Source organism: Carassius gibelio, chromosome A8, assembly GCF_023724105.1.
Source record: "Carassius gibelio isolate Cgi1373 ecotype wild population from Czech Republic chromosome A8, carGib1.2-hapl.c, whole genome shotgun sequence".
Lineage (NCBI taxonomy): Eukaryota > Metazoa > Chordata > Actinopteri > Cypriniformes > Cyprinidae > Carassius > Carassius gibelio.
In genome coordinates, this window is record NC_068378.1 from 13,659,496 (window position 1) to 13,685,311 (window position 25,816).

Below are 25,816 nucleotides of genomic sequence, written 5' to 3' on the forward strand. Positions count from 1 at the left end.
GCTTGAAAGGAGATGGTAACAGCCGTAAAATGAGACCATACATCTGTATTTGTGCTCCTCGGAGAACATCATCTTCTACATGAATCATTTCTGATTTCACGCTGTGAGTTCTGTCATTAGCTGCTCAGTAATTTCCATAAAACAAAAGGAAAACTCTTGAGTTAATTTCAGCGGGAGACTGGAGAACAGATGCAGATGGAAAGAAGGGTAAGCGTTGGAGTTGGGCTATGATGGTCTTGAAGTTCGGTTTGATTCAGCAATGAATGTGTGCATGATGAAACTATGGATAAGCTTTTTATACCTTTTACACGCATCTTAAAATACTTGAAAAGGACACAACTATAAGAAATTACACACATACTGTATCTGCAAAACAAAAAATGTTTTATGTGGGGGAAAATGTTTTGCGTGTGACATGGCTGTAAAAGTAAATTTTAGCAACATCTTGTTTTATCTTCACTCTTCTTGGTCAAAGCCAGTCATACTGACATATGTATGAATAAGGGAATGAAATTGTGAACTTGCCGGAATCATCCAATTGGCCAGATCTCCATACTTGGATACCTGCATGGCTCCTAACATGGTCAAGTTGATATGACCCCTAGAGGAAACAAAACAATAAATCAAAGCAACAGTGGCAAAACAATGCCATTTTAATGAAGTTCATGGGCAAAAACGTCCATAGTGTAGAGATGTTTGAAACACACTTTCAGTTTCAAACCAAGCAGCTTATTGTTGGTCTTTTGATATTTGCATATGGAAATCTTTTGCTTCCACAAAAATTCCAGATTGGGCTTTTTCAAATTTAGATTTTTCAAAATTACTGGTTTTTAAATGAAAATTTCACTGACCAATGTTAAATGTAACCGTTTCTTTATTTGCCAATATTACGACTAAATATTTAACAGATTTGAGACTGACAATTAACCTTATACGCTAATGTTCGGTGCCACTAATTAATAAAACAATTTTAAAGAGATATTTAAAGAATGCGCAACAACATCATTTGGTTTCAATGCTGTAATCCTGTCTGCAATCCTGTCACTAATATCCATTTTTTCTTTAGAATAGGAATCACAACAAAAAGCCACTATTTTTGTTATGAGATCATGTCATTCGGTCATGGATTTAACAAATACAAGATATCACACAAAATTAGTTTACTTAGGTCTGCCATACTGACAAACAATTTAAAGAAACCGGTAACAAGTTTATGTTAGGGTGAACTACAGTACATTCTTATAACTCATGCTAAATAACCACATGATTTAGGCAAAACTGTAAAATTTAAATGGCCATAAAAAAAAAAAAAAAAAAAAAAAAAAAAAAACCTTCAGACTACACTAAATCTTTCGTGTGGTAAAGTGTGCCAACAAGTCGAGCTTATTGGCCTGAATTAGTGCACCATTAAACCACTGGACTGTCAGATGGTCTTATTCATGAACCTACAGACAGACTGTAAGTTGGTGTAAGGGCTCTATTCTTAATGTATGTGCTGTCATGACTCCCCTTTTGCCGGGTACAGCAAAGACCCCATGACCAATAACTGTGTTGCCTATAGCACCAGACAACTAAGGCCTAAATATATGACCTCTGCTGGATTCTCAGATGGTGAAAACAGAAATAACAGTGAAGCTTGTGGGAAGAAGGTGTCTGCTGCCCGTGGAAAAATCGATAAGGCTCATAAAACATCAACAGGGAGTTTTCTAAACGACATGGATCTAATGCCTACCATACAGCCATGCAAATAACAGAAATATTAAAGATAAATTGAAACTTATGACAACACTAAAACAGATTCGAAATAAGCAATGTCTTTTTTATTTGCATATATCATACTTGAAAATATGTATTTATATACATCTGTTTGCACCTCAATTTGAACAATTTTAATGAATCAAAATATATTTTTATGTATACATATATGTGCGTGTGTGAGTGAGAATTTATTAACATATATATTTAACTCAACTAAGAATGTCTGGGTTACAAATGTAACCCTAATTTCCTGAAGGAGGTAATGGATACGTCACGTTAGTGACTGACGAATTGGGATCTCGCTACGAGAGACCAATCTACTTCGAGTGTAAATTGAACAAGCCAATGCACATTGGCATGCGAATATTGCTTTTAGCTCCAGCTGATCACATTGTGATCATAAAAAGGCAAATACACATTTGAATATCCATTTAGGTGCATATGGAAATTTGGAGGTGACTGTAGCCCTCTCGGAAATGGCAGGCAAGCACAGGCTCTGAGGCTGTACCTTGGACTTTACACCCAGCCTTCTATCGGTTCTCAAGAATTCAACGAGTGAAGGCCTGGCGCCAGACGTTCCGCCGCATCTGTCTGCCGAGGGTATGGAAGAGCTCGACAGGGTCTAGAGTATGTATGTACATTCTGGAGTAGTTTTAGCAGGCTGACACTAACTGGCGCCTCTCGATGTCACTACCCGTTTGAGGTGAGAAAACAGGAGAATACCAGCTCCACACGAAGGCTATAGAATCTAGCGAACATGTTGTGGGTCACACAGCCTGCAGCTCTCCAAATATCTGTCAGTGAGGTGCCACAAGCCAGCGCCCAGGAAGATGCAAAAATCCTAGTAGAGTAAGCCCACAACCTGAATGGGCAGGGCACACCCTGTGCTTGATAAGTCAAGGTGATGGCATCCACAATCCAGTGGGCCATCCTCTGCTTAGAGACGGACTTCCCCTTCTGCCGGCCTCTGAAACAGACAAAAAATGGTCCTCTGGTCTGAGGTTCTAAAGGTTTGTGTCCTGTAAAGTAGTGCTGCAACGACTCGTCGATGTCATCGATTACGTTGACTACAAAAATACGTCGACGTGGGTGAAATGCATCGACGCGTCACACTGTTTGTTTACATCTCGCGTAATGGCATACAGGGAATGGAGAAAGTTGCATTCTATCACAAAAACAGAGACCACTGTTATCAAAAGTATGGGAATACTTTAAACAGAGGCCAAATAAAATGGCCTTTTGTTCCCTTTGCAAAACCGACATGGTGTACCACGGCAGCACAACTGCGATGCGCGAGCACCTCAGAGGAAAACATCTTGGCGCACTCCGGTGTCACAGTTTAACTGGTTACCGTGTGATCTGGTGACCAACTTCCTGGTTCAGGTCTGATATTATTTGCTTGCAGTATTCTGAAAAGTTAAGATGTTTTTAACTCGATGCGGTGCGGACGCGCCTGGAAAAAACGAGCGTGTCGCGACCACGCCGCTTCCATTATGAGCGCGCTTATTGCGCGCCTACATTGGAAATAGCGAACTTGACCGCGCATACGTGATATGTGAATGGCCCCTTAAAAGACAGCGCGCCGCGAGACAACAGCCACAGACCACCGAGCTACCCCGAATCAGCTCCAGATCTCTGGAAACCATGCTAAACCATAGCAGAACCCTGACTACACTTTATGGTTTGTGATGCTAAAAACATTTCATGATTTCAATTTTCTTTGCCTCTTTATTATTTTATACTGTAAAAACTTCAACCACATAGGCTGAAAATGAATAAAGGTTGAAATATTATATTAGAAGTTGTACTTATATTTTTTTGTAAAGTTATCCAAAGGATTTATTAACTAATAAAAAAAAGAACATTAGATTTATTATTTATTGGAATAAAAATAATCGTTAGATTAGTCGACTAATCGGAAAAAATAATCGTTAGATTAGTCGACTAATCGAAAAAATAATCGTTAGATAAGTCGACTAATCGGAAAAATAATCGTTAGATTAGTCGACAGACAAAATAATCGTTAGTTGCAGCTCTACTGTAAAGCGGTTTGCCACCACTGTAATCCTCAAACCACCCGGCTGTAAGCCTGGCAGCCACTAGGACGAGCACTAAATTGCAAGAGGCAACGGAGCTCCGAGATGGTCATCTTCCCTGCGAATGGCACCTCAGCACATTTAGTGCCCAGACACGTGAGGTAGTGATCGTGACCATCACCTGACACCAGGTAATGACTGCATCCAGAAACGCACGGGTGAAATGGCATGTTCTTAAATGACGATCTGTCATCTTTACAAAGACGCACCGATATGAGCTCTTTTAGAGAAACTGCTCTTTTCAGGGAAATGCTCTTTTAGTGCTGAGGCACACAGGGGACTGGCCGCTTGCAGCATGACAGGGTAGTAGTGCAGCCTGAAGTGCGCAACCTGCTCGAGTCTAAACGACCCTGCTGAAGCGCTATACTGCCAACACCAAAAGCTTCCAAGAGCAATATGAACTCGTAGTCACTGCATGGAGCAGAACGATGTAGTTGCTCGGCTCTGAAGCAAAAAGCTGGCATGCATTGCACCCACTGCCTTTTTATTCTCACGCTGTGATCAGCTGCTGCTGAATGTAATAATTCCATGCCACTGGAAATATGGATTGGCTCGTTTAGTTTACACTCAAAGTAGATTTCTCTCCAAAGTAGGTCTCTCGAAAGGAAAATCCCAATTTGTCGGTCACCGATGTGCTGTCGAGACTGATTGACTGAAAGGGAACTAAGAATTAATGTTAACCATTATATTTAATTGTGATTAATCATATAATTATATAAAAACTAAAATAAATTCAATAAAATGAACACACACACATATATAAATATATTCTCTACATTTCATTTAACCTAAACTAAAATCATAAAATCGACTTTTATAGTATTTTAAATTCAATTAGAAAAAAAAAGTTAAGCATTTTCCATAGTGTCCAACACTCAAGTAGCTTTTGGGCCCTCAAAAATGGTATCATCAGGAAATTGATATTCACACACCCAGGATGCACAATTACACATTCACACACTTAAGACCAGCAAGAGTCAATTGCTTTATCGACAGCACCGCGTGATCCCTCTGTGAAGGCCAGAACAGTCCCGGCAGAGACAAAGCACCTTCGTTCTGGCCGTCTCACCCCACTGAGCAGTACAAGAAGCATCCAATTAAAGTAGCCACCTGTTTTGACAGCGCTGAAAATGTCAGCCAACTCGGCCTGAGGCGCAGGCAGCATCACGACCGACTCATTGCATATTCTGCCGCTGCTCCATCCCTCACTTTCACCATTAACACACAGCAAACAACCCTTTACCCACTCCAAATCAAGCCAAAACAGCCACGGTGCTTCATTCAACAGGAAATGTCACATTTATTATCAGGAATGTCTAAGTGAGCTCTTCCACCCTCAGCTGGCCTCTTTAAAAGTGTCAGCATCTGGGTCAAAGTGCTCCGTCTGTCTGAGGAACAATCTACTGAAAGTCAACTTGTGAAAAATGTTTTGTGAGAATGGTTACAAAACACTGAATATATATAAAAATTATTTATATATGACTGATCTTATATATGTTTTAAGGACTTACCCTCTGATCATGGCAAAGGAATCGTCGCTAGAGAAATAAGCAGCTCCAGGAAGAACTGTGACAGTTTCTTTACCTGAAAGGGTGAGGGTGAAATGGGAAGAGATTTCATTACAGGGTTAGTTCACCCAAAAATGAAAATTAGCCAATAAATTACTCACCCTCAAGTCATCCTAGGTGTATATGACTTTCTTCTTTCAGATGAATCTAGTTGGAGTTATATTAAAAATGGTCTTTGATCTTTCAAGCTGTTTCATGTCACTCAGTGGGGGCTGCAGTGCTTCAATCAAAAAGAAGTGAAATGAAATGTGCCCATCCATAAAGAAAAATGGTCTCACATGGCTTCAGGGGGTGAATAAAATCCATGCATTTTTCTAATAAAAATAACCATATTTAAAACATAATAATCACTTTAATGTAGCTTGCAGAATCAGTAACCAGAATCAGTTCCGGAGGAATGATGTATGGTGGAAGGCTTTGTGAATGCGCCACTCGTAAGTGACGAACGCAAAAGCACAGGGAAGAGATCAAAACAAAACAACGGTCACTAATTAGAAGTACAAAACAAGGATTTGTAAAGAAGAATATCGGAGGATTTCTATATAAGCCAAGGGGAGACTGGTTTTCCTTTGCTTAAGTAAGGAAACTTTTGTTCAACAAACGTTGGTTTTCAAGAGACTCACCAGCGCATGCCCAATGCCGACCTCATACATCATGTGTGCAACTGTGTACAACTAAGTAAAACTCAATTCAGTGTACAACTGTTGGTGCAAGCTACATAAATATTATTTAGTATGCTTTGAATATGGATATTTTTCTTACAAAAACGCATCGATTTGCTACAAGAGGCCTTTATTCAGCCCCCGGAGCCGTGTAAGACACTTTTTAAAATGGATGGGCACATTTATTTAACTTCTTTTGGACTGATGCATGCAACACCTGCTATCAAAGACAATTTTTAATATAATTCAGACAGGATTTTTCTAAAAGAAGAAAGTCATATACACCTAGGATGACTTGAGAGTGAGTAATTTATGGGCTAATTTTCATTTTTGGATGAACTAACCCTCTAAGTGCTCTGAATGGACAAATTAGGTTATTAAAAGGCAATTTATGCAATGCTAATGCTGTATAACTATCTACTAGTATGAAAGTGAGGGATAATTATTACCGGCATTGATGAGATCTGGATCAACATCTTCCTCTGTTGGGTAGGGGCCCTGAATTATTCAAAAAGCACAAAAACAGTACTTAAAAATGCTTTTATGAGGAGTGTAAAAATCACTCATATTAATACAGTAATAAATACGACATATATAACAACATTTAAAGTTAAATGGAGCAAAGTATTCAACTGTGGCTTCATGTACAGTAGTTGAAGAACTTTTACACAGATCTGACATTTTTGTGTATGAATTCATTATTCTTCCTTATATATACACACATTATATATACACCTACTGTATATCTGTTAAGATTATGAAATGTAGTATTGTCTTTTTCTGTTACATCTGCCTGTTTCTGTTTTCCCTTATATGGTTTTGTTCCTGTTCTGTTTTAGCTCATTAGTTAGTTTGCTCATTAGTCATCATTAGTTTACTCCCATCACCTGTTTGCCCCTCATCAGCTTCCCCATTTAAAGTCTCCTTTCTGTTCAGTATACTGTTGGCTATTTTTTTTTTGTGTTACATGTTTTGCTGCTACCCTGAGTTATCTCCTTCCTTGTATTAATGTGGATTAAAAACAAAAGACTTTATTTTTGATTATCTGCATCATTTGGAGTTCCGCAACAATATCTAATAGCGATAATAGTTAATATTAATATTTAGATCCAATTTATAAATCCAATTGAAATGTTTGGGGTTGGGAATTGTTTTTATTTGTTTTAAGTTTAGTCTCACATGCTCTCCAAGGCTGCATTTGTTTGATCAAAAATACAGTAAAAACAATTATATTGTTAAATTATTAAATTTTTGAACAATTTCTGTTTTGATGTAATTTTATATAAGTGTCACATGATCCTTCAGCAATCATTCTAATATTCTGATTCATTACTCAAGAAACATTTCCTATTATCGTGAATGTTGAAAACAGGTGTGCTGCTTAATAGTTTTGTGGAAAGTTCAAAATACCAGCATTTATTTAAAAAAATTAATCTTTTGTAACATTATAAATGTCTTTGCCATCCCTTTTAATTAATTTTGTGTGTCCTTGATGAATAAAAGCATTTGAAGCACTTTTGAATGGTAGTGTAGTTTCTAAATAATTTATACTTCTGCATGTCCACATTTCAGAAACAACCAGATAAAAAATTTTTTAAAGCAATTTTCTGTCTCATTTACATAAACATGAATACAAGGACAATAAAATCATAGCAGACAGGATTTTCAAATTTCTAACCATATTTAGCATATTCAATACAAATCTCTAAAAAAGAAGAACTTACCAGCCCCAGTATGCCATTTTCACTCTGCAGGTGGACAGTAATATCCGGTTTAATGAAATTACTGGCCAGCATGGGGATTCCGATGCCCAGGTTGGCTAAAAAGGTTAACAAACTGCATTAACGGATTATCAAGAGAGACACACAGGAAATGACATTTTTAATAAACATTAAAGCCACTGTTGCTTATAATTTCTGGCTAAAATTAAAGGAAAAGCTCACCAAATTTCAGTATAGTTTCATATGCTTGAAATATAGCACACACGTTGTGCGAATGATTCACTTCTATTATGCTCTGAATGCTTCAATCACCATTCATTGTACCGTAATTGTATGGCAAAGACAGATTCTTTAAAATCTTTTTTCCATTCACAAAACCGTCAGACAGTTTTAGAACAACATGAGGGTGAGTACATGATGGCAGAATTTTCTTTTTCAGGTAGACTAGATAAAAGAAGAGTGGCATGATCCGAAACACTGTACACACCGTACATCCCGTCCTCAAACTCCAGCGCAGCTCTGCGAATAATCCTCTCTCTCACAACATCAGAGTCTTTCTTGGGTTGGGGTTTTTCAGCCTGGCCTTTCTTTACTGTACGCCTCTGCAAAAGGTCAGACAGAAGGGTGTCAATAAGGAGAAGAAAAAAAATGATGGAAGATAAATGGATTAGGAAAACTTATAGAAACGAGCCAGACAAGTCAAGCCTCCTTACTTCGATCCGCTTCTCGTAGCGATCTCCCTTGACGATCCTGTGGACGTAGATGCTGGGGATGTGGATATCTTCGGCTGCAAATGAGCCCACGTCTACAATCTCCTCCACCTGAAGACAGAACATAGACCAGCTGACGATGACAATGATACAGTAAGAAAGGAACTACAGTTCAACAACAGACTAGTTGATTAGAGTGGTCAAGATTTATTTAAGTAGCTTTAAATGGCATGTTCAGTAGATGCGGTAAATCTCAGAGACAGTTTTTGTATGTTTACAGCATGTAGCACTTAGCATGCTAAGGGCCTATCAGTAGTCAGCATGGCAATCTGTCAGATAAGTTGTTTCTCTAAATTCATCCCTTTTAAAGCACTGTTTGGACTTCAGATCACCTGCTATGAATCAAGTTTTGGTTATTTTGCCTAATCCGTAGGCCAAGTACAATAATTTTCTGCAATAAAAATGTTTATATTTAGCATATTTATTTGCTGAATGTCAGTCGGTATATAAAAAAGTTTGGGGTCAGTAAGATTTCGATTTTTTATTTAGGAAAAAGATTAATACTTTTATTTAGCAAGGATACATACAAATTTCCCTTAAGTCATCCTTTCGACCAACTGTCTCAAGACTCTTGGGTGGGGTTTGAAAACGTGCAATTTAAAAGCCCTGAATCATCATCTATCATATCCATCTGTGATCCATTAAAGCTGAAGAAGTGTAACATACTTGAGGTTAAACTGCCCTTAAATTTGGTGGAGGCGCCTTACACTGAGTCAAGTGTAAAAAAAAAAAAAAAAAAATTCTGAGATGTTGATTTTGCCTTTATCATCTTCAGACAGCATTGATATGGGCAGCTTTGAGGACCCCACAGGGAACAATAAACCTGTCAAATATAAGCAGCCTGATTGAAGAGGGTTTGCCCTGCAAATGGGAAAATGTTAACCTATCTGCCTTTGGAGACTAGAGAATATGAGAAGCAGGAAATGAAGTGCTGACAGCTACTCAAGAAAAAAAAAAAAAAAACACAAACTTTCCATAACCATTCATCTTGAAGTAAAGTTTCTAATACTCCTTTATATATCAGGCTGAAGTGAGAGTTTTCATAAAAGCAGGGTTTACAGAGATGTTTGGCAGAATTTGCACAAAACTTCTTATAGTTCTTTTAGATACAATTAACATGACCAAAAATGACCATTATTTTAATAACAAACCTGGAAAGTTACGTGACATTCAGCCAAGTATGGTGACCCATACTCAGAATTTGTGCTCTGCATTTAACCCATCCAAAGTGCACACACACAGAGCAGTGAACACACACACACACACACACACACCGTGAACACACACCTGAATTGTATTCTTTGAATATTGAAGTTCGCACTTCTAACCTGTTCTAACCAGAAAACATAAGAACTAATCTAATTTACCATTATTAACTGCAAACCTATTGATTCATTATTAATACCCCAATACTAGTGAATATAACATTTGTGCTATTTTATTATTTGCATATAAGAAAATAAGCAAAATATGCTTTTATAAGAAACAAGAGAACCAACAGCATTTAACAATTAACAACAAACCTAGTGATTAATTTCTAATGCTCCAATACTAGTTAATTTCTGCAATTTAAATATTTGCATATTCAAACGTGGAATATGTAAACATTTATGAGAAACACAAGAACCAACAGTTTACAATTATGAAACAAACCTGGTGATAAATTATTAATACTCCATACTAATAATTAATCTCATCCCTCCAATTTTTATATTTGCATATTCAAATGTAGCACTTGTAACCAGTTACAAGAAAAAAAAAAAAGAACCAATAGTGTTTTCCATTAATAAGAACAAACAAAAATATTAAGTGATTAAATATTTATAATACTCCAAAGTTAATGATAAATATAAAATTTGTGAAGTTTTAATATCTGTAAATTATAACCAGTTACAAGACACACGAAAACCAATAGCATGTGAAACATCCAGCTAGAAAAAATAAACTCTGTTTATGTTTCATGGAACAGAGAAAATGATAAACGTTAAAATGTAAAATTAAGTATGAACTTTGTGATCAGTAATTATATAGTGTAAACTCATTTGACGCCGATTTAGTCGATGTTGCAGAAACGGGTTTTCCTCCTGTGATGAACGTTGATGTATCTGTTCTGGTGGTGTGTGTTAACAAAAACTCACACACACAGTTTCACACACAGTGCCGCTGAGAGCTCAGAGAGCAGCTTAGCTCTCTTTTAAGGACCAAAAATAAGCTCTTAAAATACTGAACAAAAACCTGAAGCTCAGATAAAGGCTCAGGGGAGAAAACACACTTCGCCAAGAACCAAAGCAATGCGTCCAAAGCATGTTTAAGCCCTGCATAAATGCACAAACAGAGAAAAAAAGGATCCTACCACCAGCGCACCAGTGTGACTTTACTTGTCAGATTCAGCACACTTGTGCATTGTACATAAGGGGACATTTCCTGAAATCGGTGCATATTACAAATCTGTCCTCTGCACGCGGCACCGTTAGAGATGGCAAAAAGATGCGCATAGATTGAGCGTTGCTGTTGTCATGGTTACCGCTGGTAGCATTTGGCTTTTTTATCATTCGACGGGCTGCGCAGGGCAGCGAGTGATTGAAGGGCTCAGGCTTCCAGACGACCTAAGGGTTTAATGCAGAGCACAGAATGAAATCTGTAGGAGTTAGCAACACTCTCTCTGGAGAGTTTGCTGCCTCATTAACCCTTCATGCACACTTCATACACTAGGAAACAAAATGATAGCATATTAGTTGAAGGAATAGTAGACCCAAGATAAAAAAGGTAATTATTTACTCTACCTCATGTCAGGCCAAATCTGGGTGCTGTTATATAAAATTATCATTATTAAAAAAAATATATTATATTATTAAAAAAATTATATAGTAAGGCATTTTTGAAATTAGAATGTTTTAGATGTACTGTATGCACTGCTTTAAATTGATGCATTTGTATAAAAGAAAGCAATATTACATTGCTTTCTTTAATACAAACCCGATTCCAAATAAGTTGGGAAACTTTTGTGAGTAAAAAAGGAATGGGATAATTTTCAACTCTCATAAACTTATATTTTATTCACAATAGAATATAGATAAGATATCAAATGTGGAAAGTGAGACGATTTTGAAATGTCATGCCAAATATCGGCTCATTTTGGATTTCATGAGAGCTACACATTCCTATTCCTAAACTTGAGCAGCTTGTCTCCTCAGTCCCCAGACGATTGAAGGCTGTAATAAAAAGAAGAGGGGGTGCCACACAATGGTAAACATGGCCTTGTCCCAACTATTTTTAGATGAATTGATGCCATGAAATTTAAAATCAACTTATTTTTTTTTATTATTATAAATTTTCTCAGTTTAAACATTTGATATGTCATCTATGTTGTATTCTGAATAAAATATAGAAATTTTAAACTTCCACATCATTGCATTCTGTTTTTATACACAATTTGTACAGTGTCCCAACTTTTTTGGAATCGGGTTTGTATTACAATATATATGAAAAATAACTGCTTAAATGCTTTATATTTATGCATTTATATTTTATATAATAAAGTATTTTATTATTAAATGTGGAAAAAAGTCTATACTTTCTACTTTTACTACATTTGTAAAATTGTATTATATTATATTATATAAAGAAATATATTATTATTAATAATAAATGATATAGTAAGACATTTATGAATTTAGAATGTTTTAGATGTACTGTATGCGCTGCTCTACATTGATGCATTTATATTATATTGCTTTTATAATATATATATATATATATCATATACAGATATCTCATGATACTGTCATATATTATTTATCTATCTATACACACAAGCAGCCCCCAGGAATAAACTCAGATATTGAAATATCTTCCTATGAAGTGGCTTTTGGTCTTCAATTGAAATGAAAATAAGCTTGATATCACCTAGAAAAAAGGAAAACAGGGATACAGAATCCCTGAGGGATACAGAGAAACCTTTTGTTTGAGGGCTTGTTCTTTTATTGGACTAAGATCCTTGACAAATCCAGTTAAATCAGCAGAAACTGATGGACCCATGTTGTTATGAAACAGCTGGTGTCTCGATCAGAAACATGCAGTGGATATATTCAACATACCGCTCAGAATGAGGCAGGTAGCTAAAAATGACAACGTGTTTATTTTTGCACGTCTCACTTTATACCAAATGCCAAGCACAGGCAACAGACAGTGCACAAATAAACCGTAATCTTCAAAAATAGTTAGGCATTGTGGCAATGCATGATGAGACAAATCCAAAAATCCAATGGAGGCACAAACATTACTAAGCTATGTGACATTTTTTTTAAACACTAAACAAGGAATGTATGGTTTGTGTGTAGTAGTGTTTTTTTTTAAATCCTAAAAAACAAATTTCTACATTTCTTCTCTTCTTGGTCCTCTCCAGATGTTTTTGAAGCTGGTTTCAGCTCAGTATGGGAATGTTAGAGGAGTCCTGGCCTATCAGCAGCATGCACCTTGAGGATCTGCCAACCTGAGGCTAAATACAATTACCACTTCACTCAAGTGGCCCTTGAGGGGAATATGCCCCAACTGAAGAGAAGGGGACCTCTAAAGAAACAGGTACGTTTTTAAAGGGTTTTTTTATCGACATGTAGCACATTTTCATAAAATGATTCTACACCAAGAGCATTGATAAAACAGAATACAGCATCTCAAATAAACTAACAAGGCAATCTACATTATAAATGGTAGATTATCATACAGTATCTGCACATACTACATACTTTATATACATATATGTATGCACATTATATATATAGATTTATAATTTAGAAGTTATATATAAAACTACATAATGTGCATTTACTTATTTGCATACAATTATTTAATCTGAGTTTAGAGCAGAATCTGAGGTAGATTTTTATCCTTAAGAAAATTTTGAATTAAATTTATTTAAAGAAAGAGCAATTTGTTTAGTAAACCACTGTTTAATAGTAAAAAAAAAAGCAATTTTATGTTTAGTTTTTCCCCCTTCTGTACTGAAACCATATCTAACAGTGATGTCAAAACCGAGGTAAGTTTTGAAGCCTCATGTTTGTGTACCATTACATCCCTAATTAATTATATATATATATATATATATATATATATATATATATATATATATATATATATATATATATATATATAAGTAAAAGTTATATTACTGTATATGGTGAAAAACTGAAATAAATCTAAACTGGAACATTTCATGTAATTTTAAAAATGAAAAATATTGTTTTTACCGGTTATTTAAATTATTTTTTTTACAGTGTTCAGAAAGTCATCACAAGGCACTGTAAAACAGCAAATATTAGTATTTAAACATTTTAAAGTTTTTGTGTGAGATCCAGATCACTGCCCCAGTCACAACTTTAGTACCCTTTTTTTCCCTGAGACTATATAATACTTGTCGGTGTGCCCTTTTGTAACCTTGAAATCTAAAATGAAAGCGAACTGTAATTATATATAAAAAAAAGAAGAAGAAATAGTAAAAAACAGCATCATGTATTATGCAGAATGTATTATTTTTCAATAAATGAGCTAATTATTTAAATTATATTTCTATTTAAGTTAACCTTTCTGGGTACCATACAGTTGTGATTAAGACATGAGAGGGGACAAAACAAAGAATTAGCAGAATAATACGAATTTACATAATACATTTACATAATAATCTTTACATAAAGAAAGGCACAAATATTGTACTAGGAGATTATTTGATTGAAACAGGATTGAAAAATCAACACTACAACCTACTGGCTTCACATTTTGCAATATTCCTGATCTCACCCCAGCTGTGCACTGGTAATTTATGTGCAACAAACCAAAAGGATAATCAGCGTTTTGAAATTGGACAGAGGTAGGAGGAGAGATAATACCTTTGAGGACGAATTTTATCAATAACCAATTAGCCTCATCCTGGAAAACCCATTTCATACAACCTGTCGTTTCAACAAACCTTGAAAAAAAAAAAAAAAAAACTGATCGGTTCCTTTATAACTGCTGCCACTAGCAAATATGGCCTAGTTTGAACCAACTGCCCTTGCATCCCACAATGCTCTGGGTCTCATTGTACCTGCGAAAACAGGATATCTGGAATAAGCTTGCACACCAGATCCGTGGCATGTGTCGCCTGGCAACCGACTGGCCAAATCGATTTCTCTTGCTTTATTATTGTTTTTTGGCAATCTACATTTCCTTTGGTTAATGCTAATGATCATTTCTTTATAGATGATTAGTTAAATAGCAGCTTTGTGGACGCACAGCGATCAGATATCCTGTTAATTAAGACGCTGTGCTGTGCGGTCTGTTTTATAATGAGAGGAAACAAGGTGGCAGTTTCCTCCAGTGGCATCAGTATTTCCAGCACCTGGCTCTGACAGACAACTGGAACGCTTCTCTCGAAACACAGAGCCATTGGAAAGCCTCATCAGCCAGCCGACTGAGAGGAAATAATTTAACATGGCTACTGCTTTTGGCAGATTATTACTGGATGATCATAAAACACTGTCTCCCTTCCACGCAGCTAAATATGGCCTCAGCTATTTTAGAGTGAAAAATCAGATGTCAGAAAGTAAACCAAATGCTGAAGCTTTAAAATGTAATGCACTACACAGCCAAATCCTATATGCAAATACAGCAGGGGGATACAGGTGAAGGGCCGAAGGAAATGGCAGTCTCTTTGAAGTAAAGCATGGAACAGAGCTTACGACGGTTCCAATCAAACACAAGAGACCATAATAAGCTTATGAAGGACTGTAAGGACGATTCACGTCATTAGCTTCACATAACAGGATAGTTCTGTCCGGGAAAAGAGATGTACTTGCACTTCCACGCAATATCCTTGAAAGTGGGTCACAACCACTATGCTCTCAAAAAGCTTTTGCACAAAATCTCCACTACATGCATTTGGTCTAAAGTTTTAAGTAGGCCTGTCAATCACTTAGATTTTTTATTTAAAATTATAAATGCCTTTACTGTGACTTTTGTGAAATGCAATGCATGGTTAGTGAATAAAAGTAATGAATGGTACTTTATAAATACAACGGATGAGTACAGAATCCTCAAGTTCATCTTTTAAAACATTTGAGACAGACTCCTGTAGTAAACCAGATGACTGTTTACAGTGATGGCAGCACGTGGCACGAGTCCCTGGTGCGAAAGCTGAAGGGTTGCTGCCACAAATAGCATCTTAACCAGTCAAACAGAGGCAGAATGCAAGAAACTCGCTGTTGCTCAGCACTCAGCCGACTGATTCGTTCTCCGAACAAGACGGTTTTCATCACCAGATGCACAAACACAGAAAAAAGGCCTTTAACTATTACTGTGTGTTCAGTAAACTGATAAGCTTATCTTTAGTGGGCCTGCAATAATCGTATTGTCAGATGATACTGGCCACTAATAACTGCTCATATTGCTGTTCAGCCACAATAAAGATTGAAAACCAGAAAAATAAAAGCTCTAATGTGCTGCTAGCATCCGACACGATTAAACAATATGAGCGAGCTAAAAGTCTTCCTCCCTGACGATACTACTAGTAATGGATTGATTGGTATACGGATTGTGAAGGGTGAAACCTAGTTTCAGAAATATCTACACAAAGGATTTGAATTCAGTTATTGCTTCACATTGTAAACCGTTTCAAACAAGGGCTGCAAGAGAAAGAACGGGATGCTGGAAGACCATATTAATTAATGAAGTTTGTTCATGGCTACTGAAAATGCCTTTTGATAAGTCTTTTGTTCGTAGATGCGCGTTTTTGAACAAAGGCTTAGATAAAAGCATATTTGATATGCAGACAAGTGTTTGAAAAGCGCCCTCTGTAGAAAGGAAATGAAAAAACGAATAGGGGGCAAAAACTACAAAGATCTAGATGAAACCAACTATTTGTTTTGTTTATGTGAAAAACAATTAAATGAACCATATGGAGAGATATATGTTCTGGGGAATTGAATTCATAGGATGGATAATATGATATATGTACAGGCTTTTAAACTTTTAATAATGCACCAAACAGCATCTGAAAGAAGCATGTGTGCTATGTGGTCATGTGATAGCCACCTACCTCCACAACTGTGATCTTGGCTGCCTTGCACATGGGCTGGTTGAAGTTTCGTGCTGTTTTCCTGTAAGAAAATAAACATAAAATAAAAAATAAGGCACATGCTCAGCATTAAAGTCTGTTACGCTGACTTCAAACATCCAGAGCTGAGGTGAAATGTTACATATATGAAAGACTGGGTTGTCCTTTCCTCGATTTATGAAATATAGTGAAATGAGCCAGAATGACAGGCTATAAAAATCAGTTTGACTGCGGTCAAAAACAACTATTGTCAAGTCATCATCCGTAAGAGGTGCCCTCATGCTAAAATAAATTAAAACAGAACAAGAGTACATTCATTTTCTTATGGAATAGGAAACAGTGCACCCTGGTGGTAAAACAAGATGCTATACAAAAATTCTGAATGAGAATGTTTTCAAATGCTATATCAGTATTTTACCACACACAGCTATTTGTATAACACTAATTTTATAATATAATTCTTTAATATGGCGACGTGCCTTTTGTGTTTTTATTTTAACATTTGTTAATGGATTTTATATACACTTCCGTAAGATTTGTATTTATTTTTATTCATTAAAGAACTCTTTTCAACACTGATAATAATAAGAAAATGTTTCTTGAGCAGCAAATCAGCATATTATAAATGATTTCTGAAGGATCATGTGACACTGAAGTATGGAGTAATGATGCTGAAAATTCAGCTTTACCTTTAGGAATAAAATCGCATTTTACAGTATGTTACAGTATGTTCTGAATAGCAGTGCATTTAAAAATAATATTTAAAAATACCACCATTCCATTCTTTTATGTAGTTTAGTACTATTTTTATAACATTATTCTCTGTGGGTTGTATAATGAATAAAATGGCTGGGTTTGAAATTACAGTCATTTTAAGAGTCTGCCTTGACTACTGTGTTTAGAATTTGATCTAAAATAAGGTATTGTTTATGTCTCCTTTTTAAAAAGTGTCTCATGTGGCCTTCCTTTCTGTGAAACAGTCTGTGGGATTGTGCTAAATGAAAACAAAAAGGCGAGAGATAATAGCCATTTTAAGTTCGGGCAAAACACCAACGACACCAGTGAACATATGACACTGCACAGTTAAGGAAAACTGTCCAATTCTGTCTAAAGAGACACTTGTACCTGAAGATGACATTGCCAGCTTTGTCTGCTTTCCAGGCTTTGACCAGTGCAAAGTCTCCTGTAATGGATTTTTCCATGATATAATGCCGGCCGTTAAATTCACGCACCTAAAATACAACATAGAAATCAATATAAAAGCTTAATCTATTTTTACGGATCCCATTTCAGATATTAACAGTGATCAAACTTCATCAGCAGAGACATCAGCTGTATTACTGTATCAGTCAGTAAGACTGGAGGATAAAAGCAGTAACTCTGACCTCTCTGGGTTCACTTGCGATGGCAATGGTACCGTCCTTGTTGTATTTGATAGGAGAGCCTCCCTCTTGGATGAGTGTGCCATAGCCTGTGGCAGTGAAGAAGGCAGGCACACCTGCGCCTCCGGCCCTGATCCGCTCTGCTAGCGTGCCCTGCCATCAACACACCACAATGGGCAAACAAAATTGGATCTTTTTGGAAGAATGGTACTATAAAAATCTTTATAGCATGCATTTACTTGGCAATACACTTGCCATTGAGAACAATGGCAAAGTGTTTATTCTGAAAGTTGATGGTCTCACCTGTGGGGTCAATTCCACCTCCAGCTCCCCACTGAGATACTGCCTCTCAAACTCCACATTCTCCCCCACATACGACGAGATCATACGCTTGATCTGTTTGGTCCGAAGGAGTAGGCCCAGGCCAAAGTCATCAACTCTGTTGAAACCATACAGGAAAAAAAATAAAAACTTTCAGTGCATAAATAACTAATTTCTGCTATTATTACCTCCTAGTATTTGCCTTAAGTACACATGACTGTAAAAGTGTTCATACATTATGTTGAAGAAATTTTGATGATGATATGTATTCTTCCCTGCTGAATAAAAGTATTAATTTATTTTGACTAAATCAAAAATCAATCAAATCTTACTGACCCCAAACCGTTGAAAACGGTTCAGTAACAAATCCAGATGGTTAAGCACACAACCCCAGATACTGGCTCAACAGTAAAGCCGCAAATAAACATTTCCAGAAAACCAATGTATAATTTAGGCTGAACTATTGATGGAAAAATATTGCCTAAACAGGTCTAAATCCAGTGTCCAATGGGCATTCTCTAACAAACAGGTCATTAAAATTCAAAACACGCACTGAATACAGAGACAAAGGCCACACAACACATTTTTACAGCATAAAACATGAAACATTTTGCAGATCTGTCGGATCTCCTTAGTTAGATGTGTGGCGGATTGGCACAGTTACAGAAGCGGTGACCCAAAACTGATTTTGTCACTCATTAACTAATGCAAAGTGACTTACTGAGACTTGAAAGGCACTGAGGTATATGTTGGCCATCCCATTTTAAAGGTAGTCAGTGCAGTAGAGCAGATCTGGACATTTTTACACTGTTAATACAAAAGGTGGTCTGGTGAAACATAAGGGGGGGGGTGTTTGATGAAAGATAATGCAGGCATTTTAGAAGCTTGGGCATATTTTTAGGATCATTCAATCAACAGGGAGCACAGGCTCTTCAGTCACGACTCGTTCACTGGACCGAGAAAGGTTGCAATTAGACACACACTGTGTCAAGCCATGTTCTCATTAATTCCCTACTAATGTGTCTTCTTCACTTTTTCTCCTGCCAGAGAAACGACAAAGGATTTTTAGGGCTAGAGAAAGGATAAAACAAACCGCTATCTAGGTCACATGTGCTTAGAATTTAGAGAGAAATCAAGTGGTTTTATGTATTTTAGAAAAAGCACAATTAACATAACTAGTGGAAGTCAATATTGAGTCGCTTACATTTTAGACAATTTTGGCAGTTACTTACACAGCTCTGCCAGAGGAAAAAGTTCCAAATTAAAGCCAAATCAGTGTAGTGCATCTCCAAGGTTCATCCACCAGTGGTGTTGTTTTCTTTTTGAATGAATCAGTTATTTGGGGCAAATTGTTTAAATGAATGATTCACTCATAAATGACAGGCTGTGCATAAATCTGCCCCCATACCAGAATATAGTGCGCTATTCGAGGGGACACGGAGTCATTCGATCCCATAATACACCACAATGATAACTCATTTTCATTTACTCTCCATTTCAGTGGAGTAACAGTAATGCAACGGTCACATGCTTTGTTCCTGTGAATCTGTTTCTTTAAATTAGTTCAAGGAATAATTCAATAATTCAGTCATAAAGACAGTTTCTCCACCTACTGGCTTATCCGTGTAACCTGCAGAAAAAGTAACTGAAAAATACACTCCTAATATACACAGACTGACCATTTGGAACATGCAATCATGGACAAGTGAGTGATTCAAACTTGAAAAAACATCTCGGCCAATTAAATTCAAGGCGCAGAACTAACTGTTGTATAATCATCCATAATAACAGTGCTGCAGTGTTAACAGCTTACAATAACACCAGTCTGTAACCAGATAATAGACAGTGGCCGATAACTACTTCTAAAAAAGTCAGCACACCATTTCTAAGTAACGAGTAACAGGTTAAAAGTATCAGCAGGGGTTATTGATGGAAAGAAGTTGCACAGGAAACAACAGCCTTCTGTGCAAGCAACGCATGCTAATGCCAAACACTGCTGTGATGCTAGTTTCACATTACAGTCACACTGAGCAGTCTTTATGTGGTAGACCAAAAGATTTTCACCACAGAGATTCAGAACTCGCAAAACAAGGCCTACGACGACAAACAATACAGTCAATAGCAGCAGGATTCAAACAGTCAGACGGGAAGGAAACAATCTTCAAGAGGGGTATCAGTCAAGAACTTTCTATTTAAAACAGGTCACAACTTCCCTCCAGGTTTTCCAAAAACTAACTCTGGAAGAAAGCCAGCTGTATTGAACTAAAAAGGGTTTTAATAGTTGTGAGAAATTTATGTTATAAAGGAGCTGACAATAATAAATGGTGTTTTTTTAATAATGTTTTTAGAATATATAGTCTTATTTAATCCGGACTAAGATGATTAGAATGGACTTTATCGCTTTCTTCAACCATTTTCAGCAGTAACCCACACTGGCTTTGCTCTCTGGTAATGATAGGAAAAAAAAAGAACCAAAATAACATAACTCAGCCACTTTTAGAAATTACATAATAATATAGTCATAGAGAACCAACCTGGGAAAATGCCAGAACAGAGAGGCCTACACATAGTGTCAAGTGACATGTTCAGAGCAGCTGCAACATAGCAGCAATAAACCAAATGCTAATATCCAATAAGATAGTAAATACACTATATATTAGCCATGTCAAAAAAAGAAAAAGAAAAAAGCATTTCCTCTTCAAAGAAGGAATTTTGATCATTCATTTCCCTTTGTGCAAGTTTGCCTAGGCCTACTTAACAGATTCGACTGGTTTATCCTGTTTGAGAAAAAGGTGGTGTGATTCTTCATACTGGTAATCTCTTTAAATCTGTGGACAGTTGTGCACACATTCTCATCATCATTTAAGGGAGAAATTCTTGTGGTCTCATCTAGAGGACAACTGAGGTTATGAAGTTGTACTCAGTGACCTCAGATGTTTATTTAGAGCGTCTGCAGTTGATTTGGTTATTTTGCCATATCCCAAAAGGCTCCAAATGGATTTAAAATCTCATAGACTCGAAGAAGCTGCCTTTCTGGTTATGGACAGACTTTTACACAATAATGGACTACTGGACGTAATCAACCAAAATGTCTACCCGTGTGTACCAAATAAAACCTGTTTACAAAATCACCACTAAGTGGCGCAAAGGGAAGGATGACACAATTGCTCAATAAAGCTGGAATTGTGACATTTTCACTTGTAAATAAACATAAAAATAATGAAATAAATCAGTGGAAATATTAGAATAAAAGTAAATAAAAATATTTTTTTTATTTTGAACTAACCATCATTTAAATGTTTATTGTTCCAGCTGTTTGACCACTGTTACGGTGAAATAATACAGTGACAGCAGTGCAGCTTGAAGCGTGCTAACTTATTACTGTACAGAACCAGCCAGTATTTAAGACTGCTTATTAGATTACATATTTATATTACAAATACATTACAAAAGCGCTGTCCACTACACCATAAAAAAATAAAACTATACAAAAGGTGGATTATTGTTGCTGCTCCGGGTGTGTGTTCACAGTGTGTGTGTGTGTTCACTGCTCTGTGTGTGTGCACTTTAGATGGGTTAAATGCAGAGCACGAATTCTGAGTATGGGTCACCATACTTGGCTGAATGTCACGTCACTTTCACTTTCACTAAGAGGTTTATGAGTGATGTAGGCCTAGCTCTAACACATACTTTGGCATTATTGTCACATTATTGTCACAAATTAAAGTTTTGAAACTTTTTTAATAATTCACTTACACATTTCAGCAGTCCACGCATACTTAAGCATATTCATTATCAGCCCTTTTTTGACACATCTATTGCCGCAAACAGCGCCCTGCTCATGACATGCCAAAAATCATAATCTCCATGAATTAAGAACTTGTTGATAACTTTATTAAACTGTTCCTTTGTATTAATTAAAACATGTTTAAATAATAGTGGTATGTTTTAACTAACAATAATAATACAAAAATGAAATAAAAATAAAATAAAAATGTATAAATGGTTTAGGATATTCACAATTTATCTAAAATTATGGCTTTTTTTTAAAAAAAACTGTTTATTGAAATGTTCTTCTGGGAACAGTAGTATAAAACAAAAGGCAACTGTGCAAATTTAAAACCCATCCCACCCCCTGCTAGACTTAAAAAAAATAAAATAGACAATAATATTACAAATAAATTAAGTAATAATACACAAATAACTAAATTAAATTATTTTTAGAAAAGATGACACAACATTAAAAACTGAAAAGCCATAAATTTACAGTTTTTACATTAGATCCATGTATACGAGAAGTTGATAAAATGATGGATCTTAAACCAAGAGAATTAATTAATAAACCTGGGAAGCAAATGGGGTTTCCATGCCTTGCTCAAGAGCATCAGTCGTGGTATTGAGGGTGGAAGAGAGCGCTAGTCATTCACTCTAATCACCTACATTTCCTACCGGTACTGAGAGTCTGACTCTCTAACATTAGGCTCCGACCCCAGCCAAAGAGACCCCACGTGTACATGAGAGACGGAAACGCTGCAGTTCTTTTGGCAATACAAAGGTAAAAATATATTGCATAATAAGGATGCTGCATTTCACATTTCACTTCAAATCGCACGTGAAATACATGCAAACCTGTAATAAAACTGTCCAGATACTTCATATAATCAGTTTAAGTTTCAGCATTCTACTAAATATATACATAGGTACTAAATTTGCTTCAGTGAATATACATTTTAACTTGTGTTTTTATTTTATTTTCCACCGACTGCAGCCATCAAATGTAACCCATCGGAAAGACAAAGATGACAGCTATTTGTAAAAATGCGCTTTGAAGCGTTCGCTTGATAATTTGCGGTTAAAGCGCCACTAAGTGGTTGAAAGCTGCAAATGCATTTTTCAGACACAGAGGCAGCGGTACCCACGGTGGTAAAAAGCTCATTCTGGTTGAGCACCATCTGTATGTGTCACATTAATCATTTACTGTTAGTTTTAATACTCCAATATAAGCCGTTTCTGTTGTTTGCATGTGTCAGGAAGTACAGGAGGCCAGTTTTAGACCTACTAGTGGAGTAATAAAGACGATCAAATTGGTTTAAGTTGTTGTTTACAAATAATAATAAAAAAGGCTTACCCTGCATTATTGCTGACAGCAGTCAGGCTCTTAACTCCTGTCTTCAGCAGACTGTTAATCAGATTTTCTGGAATACCACACAGCCCAAAACCTGTGAATGAGAGGAAAGGATATCAGCTATTTATCAAGGGGATGTCAAAAATGCTGTTGTAATATAATATATACAATAATAATAATAATGTCATTTAAAAAAATCGGTTTAAGTTTTTAAAATAAATTCATATTTTTTCAGCATAAAAAAAAATAGTGATGATAAATCAGAACTCTTACCTCCCACAAGGATAGTCGCTCCATTAGGAATATCCTTGACTGCGTCAAGGGGGTCTAAATAAAATCGCCCGGACCGTTGTCTTGAAGTGGAAAAGTAACACCCACACGTCTGCCAACAACAGACAGTTAGCAGAATGAATGAAGCAGGCTGAACATACAGAAACAGCACAGGCAACAACTTCAAAGCATTAATGAAAGAGATTTACACACTTAAACACAGTCAGTGAGTCTGTACTGCAATTTAAATCATTTAAGCTTCCTTTCAATCTCCTTTTCCATTGATTGAAATTAAGTGTTTGTGCAAATCCATGTAAGTAGTGATTTGAGGAATACAGCCTAGTCCTAGTGGAATATAAACACTATGAAGATCAGTGGTTGATTTTCCATTCACGAGTACTGTGCCTCTCACGATGTTAACCATTTACAATGGAATCCTAAATCATGCATAGAAAATAAACATCAAATAAGATTTTGTCAGGCAGCGACATGCACATGCTAAATAAACCCCGGGAGTCCAGCCAAGATGTCCATTTCATTTATATCCTTATATGTTGACACAACAGAGCATTTGACCTCACAAATGCTCCAACAAAGGACGGGGAGAGGAAACAGCTGAAAACTTATCACTCGACCTCAATAAATAACTCATTTGCTTAGTTTTGTATATATGGCAGCCTAATGCAGTATTACCAAATAATAGTAGACTAATAATAATAGTGTTATAATAGTAATCCAAAGACCATAATATTTCCCTCAACAAAGAAACCATGTATGATCATTACCACTGTTATTACCACTTGAAAATCATTCAAAGGTTTCTGCTCTGACTGTATACAGAACAACTCCATGAGCCTCAGAGGCACATGACACTATCATGAGACGGTGTCATAACTATAGACTTCAAAACCCAGGCTTAGCAGTCTTGTTCTGAGCACTAGTTATTATAGCAGTCTAGTTCACATGTTGTGTGATATAAAAAGGAAAAACTGACGGGTGGAACAAAAGAGGAGGCGTGTGAGTAGGAGAGAGCAGAGTCAGGTTACTTACTGTTAACCGAGGAATAGTGTTAGAAGTGCTGTCAAGTTAGCTGTCCTCATTTTAAAAACTAGCATTTTCATTTAAGTTATTGATCAAATCTGTGATTTATCCCTCATGACAGTAGTGCTTAGTGACCATGTGTTTCCAGGTTAACAATAAATCAAATACATGAAAACATAAATGATTGGTTGTGACTCTGAAAATCAAAAGATCAAACGTATGCCTATGGTCTTTAAATTGTTTGCCAAGAAAACACAATGCAGCACAAAATGACTAGTTTCACTGGACTCTCTCTGTCTGAGATAAATGCAATTACAAAAGCTTAAAATATAAGCTTTGCAACATCATTATTTTAAACTAATGCACACACGTCATATATATGATAATATATAGCCTAATAAGATATGCACGTCCATCTTCTCCATGCAATAGAAAGTGGGGTTCAAAAACAGGCAAAAACAGAAGCACCGACCGCTCAACATCGTGCAAAATTTCGGATGCACCGTCTTTTGTTTGTAAACACTGACCTTGCCAACGGAGAATCGCGAGATGTTCGTTTTGATCGTCGCTGTCACGTTCCTGATGATCACATTTTCCACTCTAGATAGCGCTTTAAGAGTCGCCATGTCTGTAAATTACAGGCCTAATATTGTGTGTGGTGAATGATGGTGACAGTATGCCCTCGTTAATCTCAGATAGGCGGGGACGAAGAAAGAAAAGGAGTGTCGGGGGCTCGATGTGCTTATTTGCATTTAACCATCTCACCACCATCTTGCGAGATCTGATTCGTGAATCGGATCTTTTTTAATGTGTCGGATGTTCACCATACCAGTCAGAACAATTTGTTCACCAACCTGAATCTTTCAGAGTGGTTCCAGATTGAACAATGCAGATATTTAGTACATGTCCCAGTGATCCATATATTATATTATATTATATTATATTATATTATATTATATTATATTATATTATATTATATTATATTATATTATATTATAAGAAATCACTAGATGGTA

General features: G+C 36.4%; 1 protein-coding gene across 1 annotated transcript in view; it reads right to left on the reverse strand.

Annotated features, from left to right (window-relative positions):
• Nucleotides 1-25,523, reverse strand: part of LOC128018505 (succinyl-CoA:3-ketoacid coenzyme A transferase 1, mitochondrial-like) — a 45,773-nt gene extending 20,250 nt beyond the window's left edge. Inside the window, exons 1-13 of the mRNA XM_052604055.1 lie at nucleotides 25,328-25,523; nucleotides 23,763-23,871; nucleotides 23,493-23,583; nucleotides 18,347-18,482; nucleotides 18,047-18,196; nucleotides 17,787-17,893; nucleotides 16,644-16,704; nucleotides 8,519-8,626; nucleotides 8,293-8,407; nucleotides 7,809-7,903; nucleotides 6,534-6,582; nucleotides 5,366-5,438; nucleotides 526-601 (exon numbers count right to left, since the gene is read on the reverse strand). Of these exons, the coding sequence (XP_052460015.1) occupies nucleotides 526-601; nucleotides 5,366-5,438; nucleotides 6,534-6,582; nucleotides 7,809-7,903; nucleotides 8,293-8,407; nucleotides 8,519-8,626; nucleotides 16,644-16,704; nucleotides 17,787-17,893; nucleotides 18,047-18,196; nucleotides 18,347-18,482; nucleotides 23,493-23,583; nucleotides 23,763-23,871; nucleotides 25,328-25,426 (1,269 nt within the window). The 5' untranslated portion in view covers nucleotides 25,427-25,523. The remainder of the gene's footprint in view (nucleotides 1-525; nucleotides 602-5,365; nucleotides 5,439-6,533; nucleotides 6,583-7,808; nucleotides 7,904-8,292; nucleotides 8,408-8,518; nucleotides 8,627-16,643; nucleotides 16,705-17,786; nucleotides 17,894-18,046; nucleotides 18,197-18,346; nucleotides 18,483-23,492; nucleotides 23,584-23,762; nucleotides 23,872-25,327) is intronic.
• Between the last annotated feature and the right edge of the window lie 293 nt (nucleotides 25,524-25,816).